This window comes from Octopus bimaculoides, chromosome Z, assembly GCF_046866305.1.
Source record: "Octopus bimaculoides isolate indiv1 chromosome Z, ASM4686630v1, whole genome shotgun sequence".
Classification (NCBI taxonomy): Eukaryota; Metazoa; Mollusca; class Cephalopoda; order Octopoda; family Octopodidae; genus Octopus; species Octopus bimaculoides.
Genome location: NC_142944.1, coordinates 27,744,226 through 27,756,542, shown reverse-complemented (window position 1 = coordinate 27,756,542; position 12,317 = coordinate 27,744,226). Strand labels below are relative to the sequence as shown.

The 12,317-nt window shown below is 42.1% G+C and overlaps 2 protein-coding genes across 2 annotated transcripts; both read left to right on the top strand.

Moving 5' to 3' along the window:
• Window positions 1–5,448: 5,448 nt before the first annotated feature.
• LOC149132185 (uncharacterized) lies at window positions 5,449–6,258 on the top strand. Its single transcript, XM_089365318.1, has one exon. The coding sequence runs from the start codon at window positions 5,449–5,451 to the stop codon at window positions 6,256–6,258; it is 810 nt and encodes a 269-aa protein (XP_089221444.1).
• A 2,528-nt stretch (window positions 6,259–8,786) lies between these two features.
• Window positions 8,787–10,223, top strand: LOC106880494 (uncharacterized). The gene has a single exon (XM_014930462.1). The coding sequence runs from the start codon at window positions 8,787–8,789 to the stop codon at window positions 10,221–10,223; it is 1,437 nt and encodes a 478-aa protein (XP_014785948.1).
• Window positions 10,224–12,317: the final 2,094 nt, after the last annotated feature.

Below are 12,317 nucleotides of genomic sequence, written 5' to 3'. Positions count from 1 at the left end.
ATGACTGTTACTCCATCAAAGGTTTCACATCCATTCTACGTGTTTTGAGACATAATACAGAACCAGTACCAATGTTGCATTGTTTTAATCTATAAAAATTCTATGTAAACTAGCGTTCTTATTCCTAAAACCCATGGAATAATATCGTTGACCCCTTTATATCTCTATGTAAACAAACCTTCTAACGGTCACTGACCATGTAACATCTCAGCTCGTAAGTTACCCTATTATTTCGTTTTTGTCTTGCTATTACATGTTTTATTATGAACTCCCTGAAGAGAAATAAATGAGGAACCCCAACAGCTCTTTCTTCTTTGTGAAAGGACTATCATTTATTTCGAAACATATATGTAAGAATTAAAGGAACTTTCATTGACATGCGTTTTGCTCCATTTATTATTATCCATATATATATATATATATATATATATATATAAAAGATAATGGGCCCCACTGTTCCTTTCTGTATCAAGTAACTGTGGCTACGTACCTCACAGTAGTAGCAATAATAATGATACTATTTCGTTTATTTGCTGAAATGGTATCTGATGAGCGGGGACTGCTTACAGTTTGTGGAGATTTACTTCAGAGATGAGGGGGAGAAAGGGAGAGAGCAGGCAGAAACAGCGGGTATGATACAGGACGATGGAGTTGTAAGGGACTGTGTGATGTGAGGTGACAAGAATGGCTCGTTTGTACCACATTACACGGCCGTTACAACAAAGAGAAATTAAATAGAACCAATAATTGCCAGAGGGAAAACAAGACACAACCACTTTAGAATGATTAAGAGAACATTTATTGATATGTTAACATGTGTGTCTGTGTGTGCGTCATGTATACAGAATAATTGACAGACCATCATGAGACCAAAATGTATGCGTGTGTAGACATAAATGTATGGGCGTGTTAAGAATATTTAAGGATGGCAATGAAGAGGACAGTGAAAGCGTCAGTAGCCATCGAAATGAGAAGTAAGTTCATAGACACAAGAAAGATAATAATACTAGTTTGTAGTCACTCGTACACTAAAATACTGTATCAAGAAGTCGCGGCCATGTTTCTGAGCCGGTTACAGGTACGTGTCGTACGTGAAGTCGTGGTTGTGATGTTGCTGCCTGGGTCACTTGTACAGGAGTTCATGCAGGTTGTACATTCGCTGTTGATCCGTAGTGAAATAATTTACGAACAGTGAACTGTTGGACCGTGGGTGAGTTGCTTGCTGAGCTGTGTAGGTAGAGAGATGATGTTGACGATGTTAAGAAGGACTTGATGGTGACAACGAAGAAGGAGCTGCCGCAATGCTGTTGGATGTCCTGGTGACAAAGTTGGTAAGTCTCAACGTAGCTGCTGTAGTGGTGTTGTCACTGGAACTGGCTGTCTTCGTGGTCAGTGGCTAGACCTTAAAGGTCTGGAACCAAAAACCACGGAACGAGGAAAAGCTGAGTTTTTATAAGGAGCTGTAGGCTAAAACAGGGTTGTAAACAGGCTGTCATACGTAATCCTATTTAGAGCCTGCGACTGGTTATACGCGGCAAGTTGGCATAACAGAGTAGGAGAGAAATTGCGCCAATACCAACCAATCAGAGTAGTGGGCACAACATGATCCAAATAGCTGCCAAAGGCTAGCTGTTCCCTGCTACGTTCGAATGCACGTATATTCAATAAATAGGAGAGAGGAATTTCACCCGAGTCTACACTACAAAGTGAAGGATTACGTAAGCGTTTGTGAAAAAAAAAATGAAAGGAATAGAAATAAAAAAAGCAAAAGATTGAACAGTAGTAAATCGCATATATAACAGTTGTGTGTGTTACAAAGCGCTAGATATTGGATTATTACTAGCAAAACAAATGTAAGAACATATAATCGAGTAGAAACCTTCTGTCTACTGGAAAACCTCAACGCGGGCTTTCTTCTTACTTACAGATACAGAAGTCAAATAACCAACAAAGTCACCACCGAAAACATCTCTTTTCAGTTCCAAAAACTCAGAGCTGTAACCACCAATGTAAGTACTATAAAAGGTTGATCTGGTGAGGTTGTAACGGTTTTGGCTCTTCTTTGAAGTCGAGGGTCATCACCAATTGTAATTGTTTGTTGTTAGTTGATTGCCATTATGTAAAGAGGAAAGAACAGTGATTAAAGTTGTAAAGAAAATATCTATTTTTACTGTTACATTGTAAAATACCTTCCCTCGGGCAGGTGATAAAATTGTAAAGCATGCGAGGTAAAAAAAGTTAATTTCGGCCTGTATGTTCTTATTGTAGCAATAAACCACAGAGAGAGATATGGTAATGTACAGAGAAAAGAACATAAGCTAAGCTAGTGATAGTGAGAGAGTCGAGGGAAGTTGTTTCGCATAATCGCTGATTGTAACTTCCTTTTTCCCTCTGGCCGTTTGTAGCTGCTTGCTTATGACCATGATTCTAGTGGGCCGTTCACTAACTGATGGTCACTCTCTCTAACTCGGGTTCTCACTAACTCACTAATTGACTTTAGCTTGGGGGTTCTTGTTTTTATAACTATCCAGAAGGATAGACATATCGTTGAGAACAATAGATTCCGTTGGTGGTACTTGTTATCTTAATTCTAGCTTTTGGTGGCTTATTAGAGGTCAGAAGGGTCAAGAGGCGAAGACATCATTTAGCTTAGCTAAGGCATCTGCCAAATGTAAACTGCTATCATAGAAAAACTATTGTTTCACCGTGAGAAAAGTTCTGTTGAACTGTTACTTGAAATTTGGCTATGGTGGATCGAATCCACTTCATGCCTGCATAGTGAGATCGTGGTCGTGATGGAGTGGAAATGAGTGAACGTGTGCTTGCTCAAAAAGTAAGACTGAAAAAATCCTTATCTAACTCCTCATAGGCAAGAAACAGCAATACAAATTCTTCTGGGTGAATAAAAGCTATGATACAATTAGGGTATGCATTATCTGAAAAAATGGATAGAGTAATTGAGATAACCAGGGTATGTAATAAAGGAATTAAGTTGAGACTAGTTATAACAACTATATTTATTTCTTAATACACCCCACAGGATTGGCAGACGAACAGCAAGACCATTTCTTTGAGACCTTTCGGCAAACTACTTTCACTACGATTAAAAGCGACTTCATTATTGTGACTCAGAGAACCAAAATGTCATTTAGAAGTGTGTATCAGAAATGATGAAAGCACATTTGCCATTGTTACTGATGGTAAAAAAGACGTGTAGAAGAGCTAATAAAAGAGGCTGTTGTATGTGGTTAATACGTGGGATAAAGAGGAGCTACTTCAGGCTGACTACAGAGAAAACAGCAATTCAAATTGACAGTAGTGTGTTAGACAGAGTGATTATGGACATGAACTCGGGGATAGCAGTTGGGCCATAAGGAATAATCACTGGAATGCTCAAAATATCTGTTAAGGTAGGACACATGATAGTCACTTCAATAGTTAATCTGCTTATACAGGTTGTTGTCATATCCAGCAACGAGTGTAGCAATATCATTGCAAACTGCAACAAGTGCCAAGGAGGTGCTATAGAGACAGGAAATTATAGGCATCATGTTGCTATCCGTGGGAACTCTTATATGCTGATGAATCTAATTTACATAGTTAAATTTACAGAAAAATTAGAGGCGAAATTTCAGGCTTGTAAGCAAAACCTAGAACCAAGAAGCCTCGAAGTGAACTTAGTAAAAACTAAGGTTTTAGCAAGTAGGGACGAATACAGGAAATGGTCTTGCTCAAAATGCATAAAAAGAGAAGGTGTAAACTTTTTGTGTAGTACCCATTGTAAGGACATACAAGTGTACTGGAATCACGGGCTGACTTACTAGAAGCAGTCGAGAGCTCTTCTTACCTAAGTCACATAATTAGCAAGGGAGATGGTTGTTCAGAAAGTATAGTAGCCAGGGTAATGAAGATCTTTTCCCACCGAATGACAGGTGGATTGTACGATGCTTGTGTTAGAACTGCGATGTTACATAGTAGTCAGACGTGGGTTTCGAATATAGAAGATTTGCGAAGGTGGGAAAGAAATCAGACAAATATGCTCCGACGGATGTGTTATATTAGTATGCACCCAAAACGAGGTAACTCGAACCATGACAATCTATCAAACCCAAACCAACATGGAAAGCAGATGTAAAATTATGATGATAATTATGATTATACACATGATATATATACACACGCGCGCGTGAGTACATAGAATTACAACACGTATTAGAAGAAGCGAGACGACTAGCTTACTCAGCGAGGGAGAAAGCAGAATGGTGGAAAATGAAGTTTACCGATTGTAGCGTGATACAAGAAGCCAACATCATTTTGTGCGAGATCTCGCCGGCAGCCATTACCATGTCCGAGACAAGAGCGAGATCTCGCCTACAACCATGTTTGCCATGCGCGAGACCACAGCGAGGCTCTCGTGGGCAACATCTACTTAAGGAGGCATGTTAAGGTGATTCTCTCTCTTGCGTTCGCGCTCACGCTGAGAAACACTGTAAACTGGCAGCTCACACCAGATTCTTGTCTTGCTCTAACTTCACCCATTATCTCCAGAGGTAATGTACCTCACGCGAACGGAGCTATAACGAACTACGCGCTGCCATACAGATGGTCGCCGGGAGAGAACCCCATGAATGAGAACAAAATAAACAAACATTGAATTGCATCCGCTTGTAAGCTTCTTCTTTCGAGTTCCATATCCTAAGACTACAGAAAATAATTGTAATGGGAAAAGGAGATACTCCGCAAGTATCATGAGCCTTCGAGTCCCATCATAAAATGGTGACCCCGATCAAGAAAAAGGATTTCGGCAGCCGCAAAGCTTTATCGTTGTAGATGCCTCACTTGAACTACAGAATGGCAGTTTTCGCTTGCATTCTCAACTAAAAATCAATGGTCCGACGTCAAGATATCTTCTCTCGTTCAAGTGAACCTTTAGAATTCAGGTTCTTTGCCTCGAACTCGTACCTAGAAGAGTATGCATTTTTCTTACAAGGAAAATACACGGTATTCTTTCAAATAATCTCCTGTTGAAGTAATTTCTCCCACAATGTCGACCGACAACGTTTCATATCAGTAAATACACCAAATGCAGTTACGGAAGAACACTTCAAGCAAGCCGGCAATCAACTTCCAACCATTGTTACTGTCTACTGCCGTTTTTGGATTCCTCACGTGCTGAGAAAGAAACTTACCAGTTCGCCCGCCATTTTCAGACACCTTATTAACAAGAAAAAAAAAGAAGAAATTTTTTTTCGGACATTGACACAGGTTTAGCGACTAAAAAAAAAAAAAGAAAATTTTTTTCATTGCTGCACACAGTACACAAAGAAAAAGAAAAACTCAAAAAATTTTGTGAAGTAATTTTTTTTTTGCATACACGTTACTGTTCCAGCAACACTTTGTCGGTTTTCTTTGGTCCTTTTCTTTTCCCTCCTCTGTAAAGGAAAAAAAATGAGTCTTCCCCACTTACCAGCGTACTCTGGTGACGTCACGCTTTGGTTCGCCCAGTTGGACGCCTATTTTTCTGCCCATGCGGTGCCTCACCAACAGCAACTAAGTCTATTGTACTGTGGGATGTCTGCCTCTCTTGCACGCTCACTGAAAGATCTTATTGACCAACATCCAGACGCGACTTATGCGTCCGTTAAATCTGAGGTTCTCCTATGGAACACCCAATCCGTCAACAGCAAATTCCAGACACTGATGCAGGATGAGCACCTGGGAGACAGGATGCCTTCTGAGTTTCTTCGTCGTTTACGTGAACTCAGCGACACACCACTAGTGGACGATTCTCTGCTCCGAAAATTATTTTTCTCTCGGCTGCCGCCGAATGTCCAATCCATACTGGCCACAGCAGTCGACATGAATTCGCTCGACCAGTTAGCCACCATGGCGGACAAAATTATTGAGTTCACTGTGCAGCCTGCACCTCATCATACTTGTTCTGACACCGTAGTAGCTTCTTCTACTACCACTAAGTCTTCTCCCTCGTCACATGATGACATTTTGGAGAGAGTCGATGCACTGGCACGTCGCATGGACACATTGTGGCGAGAACACGCCAGCTCTCATCGTCCTCACAGCAGAAGCCATTCTAAGTCACGGTTGACTAGATCTACTTCAACAGGTTCCAATCTCTGCTGGTATCATGCCACTTTCAAGGAGAAAGCCCGTCATTGCATCCAATCCTGTTCGTTCAAGTTGTCGACTCGCTATTATATCACTACTTTTGGACCATCCGTATTTTCGCATCCACGGTGACTCACTACTGATCGGCTAAACAAGGCTCGTTCTGAGTTTGAACATAAGCACGTCACCAGACTTCGCTCGTATTTCTCAAGTCTTCCACCCATACATCTGCGTGACCAATTTATTCCCTCTCACGTCCCACCGGACATTGACAAATGGACTCGTGTTTTGTTCGGGATGATTCTGTCAAAGGACCTCTCGTTTCTCCTTATAAGGGACCATTTTGTGTGCTTTCGCGCATACCCAAAACTTTTAGTCTCGACATCAATGGTCGGGCAGAGAACGCCTTATTCACCCCTCCACCAGCCCTTGGGCATCTCTTCTACATTTGGCACGGAAAGGGGATTCAAACTTCCGCCTGGTAGGGAATTACAGACGTTTAAATGAGGTCACTGTTCCCGATCGCTATCCTACAAGGAAACTCCAGGATTTTTCTTCGAACTTGCATGGTTGTACCATTTTTTCCAAGGTTGACCTCATCTGAGTTTATCATCAGATTCCAATGAACACTGACGACATTCCCAAAACTGCCGTTACCACCCCTTTTGGAAGTTTCGAGTTACTGTTTATGAGCTTTGGTTTGCGGAATGCAACGAGCACATTCCAGAGGTTTATCGATGAAGTTGTCCGTGGACTTGATTTTGTGTTCGCTTACGTCGATGATTTGCTCATAGCTAGCGACACGTGTGAAAATCATCTCCAACACTTATCTCAACTTTTTCAGCGTCTTCGCATCTACAATGTGGGAATCAACCCCGATAAGTGTGTTTCCGGACAGGCCTTTCTGGAATTCCTAGTTCATTATATCGACTTTAATAGTATCTGACCTCTCTCTTCCAAAGTCGATGCAATTCAACGCATCTCACCTCCCACTTCTCTACGCCAATTGCGTCACTTTTTGGGAATCGTCAACTTCTATAGAAGATTCATACATAAATGTGCAGACAAGTTACTTCCATTGACTCAACTACAGAAAGCAAATACAAAAAGAGATGCTCCTATCACTCTGTCTACCGAGGCATTATCTTCTTTTGAGTCAATTAAGAAGGAAATAGCTTCTGTTCCCTTGTTTGCACATCCGGCTCCTGATGCTCGTTTCTCTTTCACACTTGATGCATTGGATTCTGCGGTTGGTGCTGTTTTGCAACATACCGTCGACAATCAAACTCGTCCTTTGGCATTTTTCTCTCGTCAGTTACAGCCAGCTGAGCGTCGTTACAGTACGTTTGATTGTGAACTCTTAACTGTCGATTCGTCACTTTTGTAGTGAAACTACCTCCCGCCATTAGATACAAACTACTATCGCCATTACATACAATCTCCTCATTTAAATATAAATAAATGCGAGCGTAGTAGAGAACCCATTCCTTGTCATCACGTGACTGATTATTATTCGAATCGGCAACTTCTTCGAACCGTTCCCGCCAGAACGCAAACTGACCAATCACAGCCCCTAATAAGGTCACGTGATAGAGTATTAAACTGAAGCATTCGGGAGCCAATAATTCGCCTTAAATAGATCAACTCATACCCAACAAATTTGTCTCGGTTCAGTTTCTCTTTGAGAGCTGTTCCGTGTACCACACGACAGCAGCAGCAACAAATAGCCAGCGACCACTCCAGCAGCTTCGTCCAGCCAACGATGACCACCGCCGTCACCACATCAGCAACAAGAGTCTACTACTACTATCCAGCATCATCGTCATGACCAACACGATTACTACCAAGCAGCCTCAATCTCCACCAGCGTCTACACGACTTACTATGTACACCAAACCAAACCTCCGCGGCACATCTCTCTCTTCGATTCTGTTAGGTGACTCAGCTTCACCACGATAAATAAACAGACAAGAGTTCTCAGCCAGCGACGAACATCTGTATAACAAGAATCACGGCCCGGCATCGATGCCACGACATCACAACTAGTGATCAGCTCTGCCACACTCAGCCAACTCACTTCACATACAGATTCATATTATTGCGTACCCAAGAACTGGTATAATTGTTCACGTGTTATTGACTCTCTTTCTATTTGCTGTAATATTTCACATACACATACATGTATCACTCACATACACACTTTTCTTTGTACGACGGCCTGTCTTTGATTATGTTCTTATATGTCGCATTCACACTCTCACACAGACATACATCTTTAACGCCATAATAAATATCTCTGTTATTCATCTAATACGGTTGTGGTCTTTCATTACTGGTCATCTATGTTATCGTCGCATAACATATCGTGTATATCATTATTTGATATATAATTGTGTGTTCGACCGTGTGACACGTTTAAATAAAAGGAGTCCTCTGTTTTTCCATTCGTCACCGTTTCTCCTTTTTTGAGTTCGCACGGTCGTACCTTACACTTTCAACATCAACTCGAGGGTCAGGATTTTGTGATTTATACTGATCACAAGCCTCTTACGTTTGCTCTGTCATCCAAATCGGACAGACACTCGCCTCGTGCTTTTCGTCACCTGGACTACATTTTCCAGTTCACAAGTGACATTCGGCATATACCTGGAACAGAGAACATGCCTGCTGATGCACTCTGTCATCTCCCTGTATGTTCTCTTTCAACTCCTGCTGCAATCGATTTAATTACCATTGCGCAAGATCGGCCAGCTCTGCACACATTGGATCTAACTTACACCAAGCTGTCCTGTTGCAAGTTTGCCTATCTTCCACTTCCGTCTGCTGAAGGCACAATCCTTTGGGACATAGCTACTGGTTCTCCCAGACCGTTTGTACCCGCGACCCACCAGCGTTCTGTTTTCGATGCCCTACATTCACTGTCACATCCTGGCATCACTGCCTCGGTGAAGCTTATTACGGCTCGGTTTTTCTGGCCTAATACGTGCCGTATGATCACCGCTTTGGCACGCTCTTGTGCGAAATGCCAGCGTTCTAAAGTCTACAGACACATTTGCGCTCCTCTTGGACAGTTTTCTCCGCCGGAGACTCGCTTTCGCCATATCCACATTGATCTGGTTGGACCATGGCCTGTCAGTCGCGGTTTCTCTTACATATTGACAAGCGTCGATCGTTTCTTTCGTTGGCCTGAAGCCATTCCAATAGTGGACATTTCCGCTGAGTCAGTTGCTCCAGCTTTCATTTTTAACTGGATTGCTCGTTTTGGTGTCCCAGCTAAAATAACCACTGATCGCGGACGCCAGTTCGAGGCTTCCCTATTTCGTGAATTATCACAAATCCTAGGCGTTCATCATATTCGTACGACCAGCTACCAACCAGCCTCCAACGGGATGGTCGAATGTCTTCACAGGCAACTGAAGGCCGCTCTACGCGTCATTCCTGATCAACAGTCTTGGAGAGAATTCCTGCCTGTCGTTCTTCTTGGTTGTCGCACTGCTGTTAAAACAGACTTAGGTTTCTCCTCTGCTGAACTTCTTTACACTACCATCCTGGCACTCTCTGGCACAATGTTGGCGCTAGATAATTCATCGCCTCATGATCCAACGTTGTATGTCACCAGACTTTGCTCGTATTTCTCAAGTCTTCCACCCATACATCTGCATGACCAGTCTATTCCCTCTCACGTTTCACCGGACATTGACAAATGGACTCGTGTTTTTGTTCGGGATGATTCTGTCAATGGACCTCTCGTTTCTCCTTATAAGGGACCATTTCGTGTACTTTCGCACACACCCAAGACTTTTAGTCTCGACATCAATGGTCGGGCAGATACCGTGTCGGTTGACAGACTTAAAAGGGCACATTTTGAAGTGTCCACACCCTTCGATGACACTCCAATCACGCTCACTTTTGATCCTTTACAACCACCTACACATTCACCTGCACATGCACCTTTGACTACACCATCACCTACACCTCCACCTTCGTCGCCACTACCTAACACGAACAAACCCTATGTCACCAGGACTGGCCGAACTATGCATTGGCCCCCAAACTCACTAGAACTATTTACATCTAACCGTTTTTTCCTCCCGTGACAGACAATTGTTTTTCGTGTGCTGAACAATACCTTGCCATTGAACTTGTAAAAATAATATTTTGTGCATGCTCCTTTTATATTGCTTGTGATTATTTTTTTCTCAATTTCACAGTTTGTATTATATTTTGTACCACATCTTGCTGTTTGTGATCGGTGGCCATCTTTGCTTTCTTGTGCCTGCTCCAGTCATTCTAATTTCGCACTAGCGTTCTCAGTGGGGAACCTCTGTAGCGTAACACAAGAAGCCAGCGCCATTTTGTGCGAGATCTCGCCAGCAGCCATTACCATGTCCGAGACAAGAGTGAGATCTCGCCTACAACTATGTTTGCCATGCGCGAGACCACAGCGAGGCTCTGGTGGGCAACATCTATTTAAGGAGGCGTATTATTAGAAGAGTGATGGATGCACGCCAAGAAGAAAATTTGGCAACAATGTGAGACTGGTGATGATTTATTTACATCATATCTTCATAAACATATGTGACGAAACAAATGTAGAGAAAATCTATTTACGAATCTCATTTCGTGCATCAGTATGCTTTACAGTAAATGTGATTGCTTTCATTTTATATATTACACATGTACCAGTTCCATGTTATATTAAATATATCTACATTCATGTATTGGATTCATTGGTACGTCACATAGTGTTATAGGAATAGTGGTTACACACCATTAGGTGTGCACCTACTTTCCTATATTAAATTAGGAATAAACGGAACGCAGAACTCCAAACTATCAACTCAACAATATTTATTTAAGGTGGAAAATAGACAGCTTTACTCTTGGTTGTTGAGACGCCTTCTGTGTGTGAGAACATGGTTGCTGGGACGTTGGTATGTTGATGTGAGCTGTCTAGCGTGAGTTCGAAAGATGGAGAGAGACAGCTAGACACGTCCTTGCTCAATCGCTGGCCAGTCGAGAAAGAGACAGAATAAAGCGGGAAAGCTTGGATGTTGAATTCCATGCATGCGTGAGACTACGCATGCGTGAGACTACGCATGCGCACAGCGTTACTACAGTGTCTATATGAAATTAGGGAGTGTCGCTATCGTCACATTCGGTTTCCATCGCAAAAAAAAAATCATTTCTAAGAACAATTTACTTTCACTATTTTTCGACGAAAAACTGCATGTCAACAATAAAAAGTTTCTAGCTCAGAGTAAAAGCCGACAGCATGATGTTTGTGTACGTATAGCAAAGCTACATGACACATGGGAGGTGAAATTGTGCCTTACCCTACACTGCCTACCATTACTGTGACGTAGTTTGGTCAGGCGCCGGAAGATGTCATGCGAGTGGAAGGAAGCAGCCGAAGGACCTGACCGGAAGTGAAAGGGGAAGTGACATCAAATGAAAAAAAACATTTGAGAGGTCTCTTTTCGGCTCAGGGATTGGTTAGAACGGACCTGCAGTTGGTTGGAGTCTCAACACATTCTAGCTTCTGGCTATGGTAGGGAGCAAGGGCCCTGCAACAGGGGGTGCACTTACACCTCCTAAAATTTTATTGGAGTGCAAAATTCATTATTGCACCAACCACTTACCTCTCCCAGGCTTAGAAAATAGTGTTTAAAAATTGATCTGTAAAATGTTGCTTGAAGTTAGGTTTCTTCACAAAATGAAAACTAAAAAAAATAAAAAGATCCCCCCCGCCCAAATTCTGGAGATATATTACTGAACTAAAGCATCCTTAACATTAAAATTAAAATTATATATATATATATATATATATATATATATATGAAACTCAGTATGTGTGTGTGTGTGTGTGTGTGTGTGTGTGTGTGTGTGTGTGTGTGTGTGTGTGTGTGTGAGTGAGTGTGTAAACCCACATAACTTCTGAAGTTCGCAACTGATTTTCTCCAAACTGGGAACATACATTACTTATGTTCCAGAGATGGTTTTAGACTCTTTAAATGTTTCACATGATGAGTAATCTGGCCTCTCGGGTCAGAAAATATCCTTTGCTGTGGTACGTACGACTACTGTGGTTCTCCACAGTAGTCGTACGTACCACAGCAAAGGAGGTAACTCTTTGCAAAGTAACTTTCAGGAATTGATTGCTTCTCTTACATCCAGTGCGATTAATCTGC

Bases quoted from the DNA above. Each gene is read 5' to 3' on its own strand.
- LOC149132185 (XM_089365318.1), top strand. From the start codon at position 5,449: ATGAGTCTTCCCCACTTACCAGCGTACTCTGGTGACGTCACGCTTTGG.
- LOC106880494 (XM_014930462.1), top strand. From the start codon at position 8,787: ATGCCTGCTGATGCACTCTGTCATCTCCCTGTATGTTCTCTTTCAACT.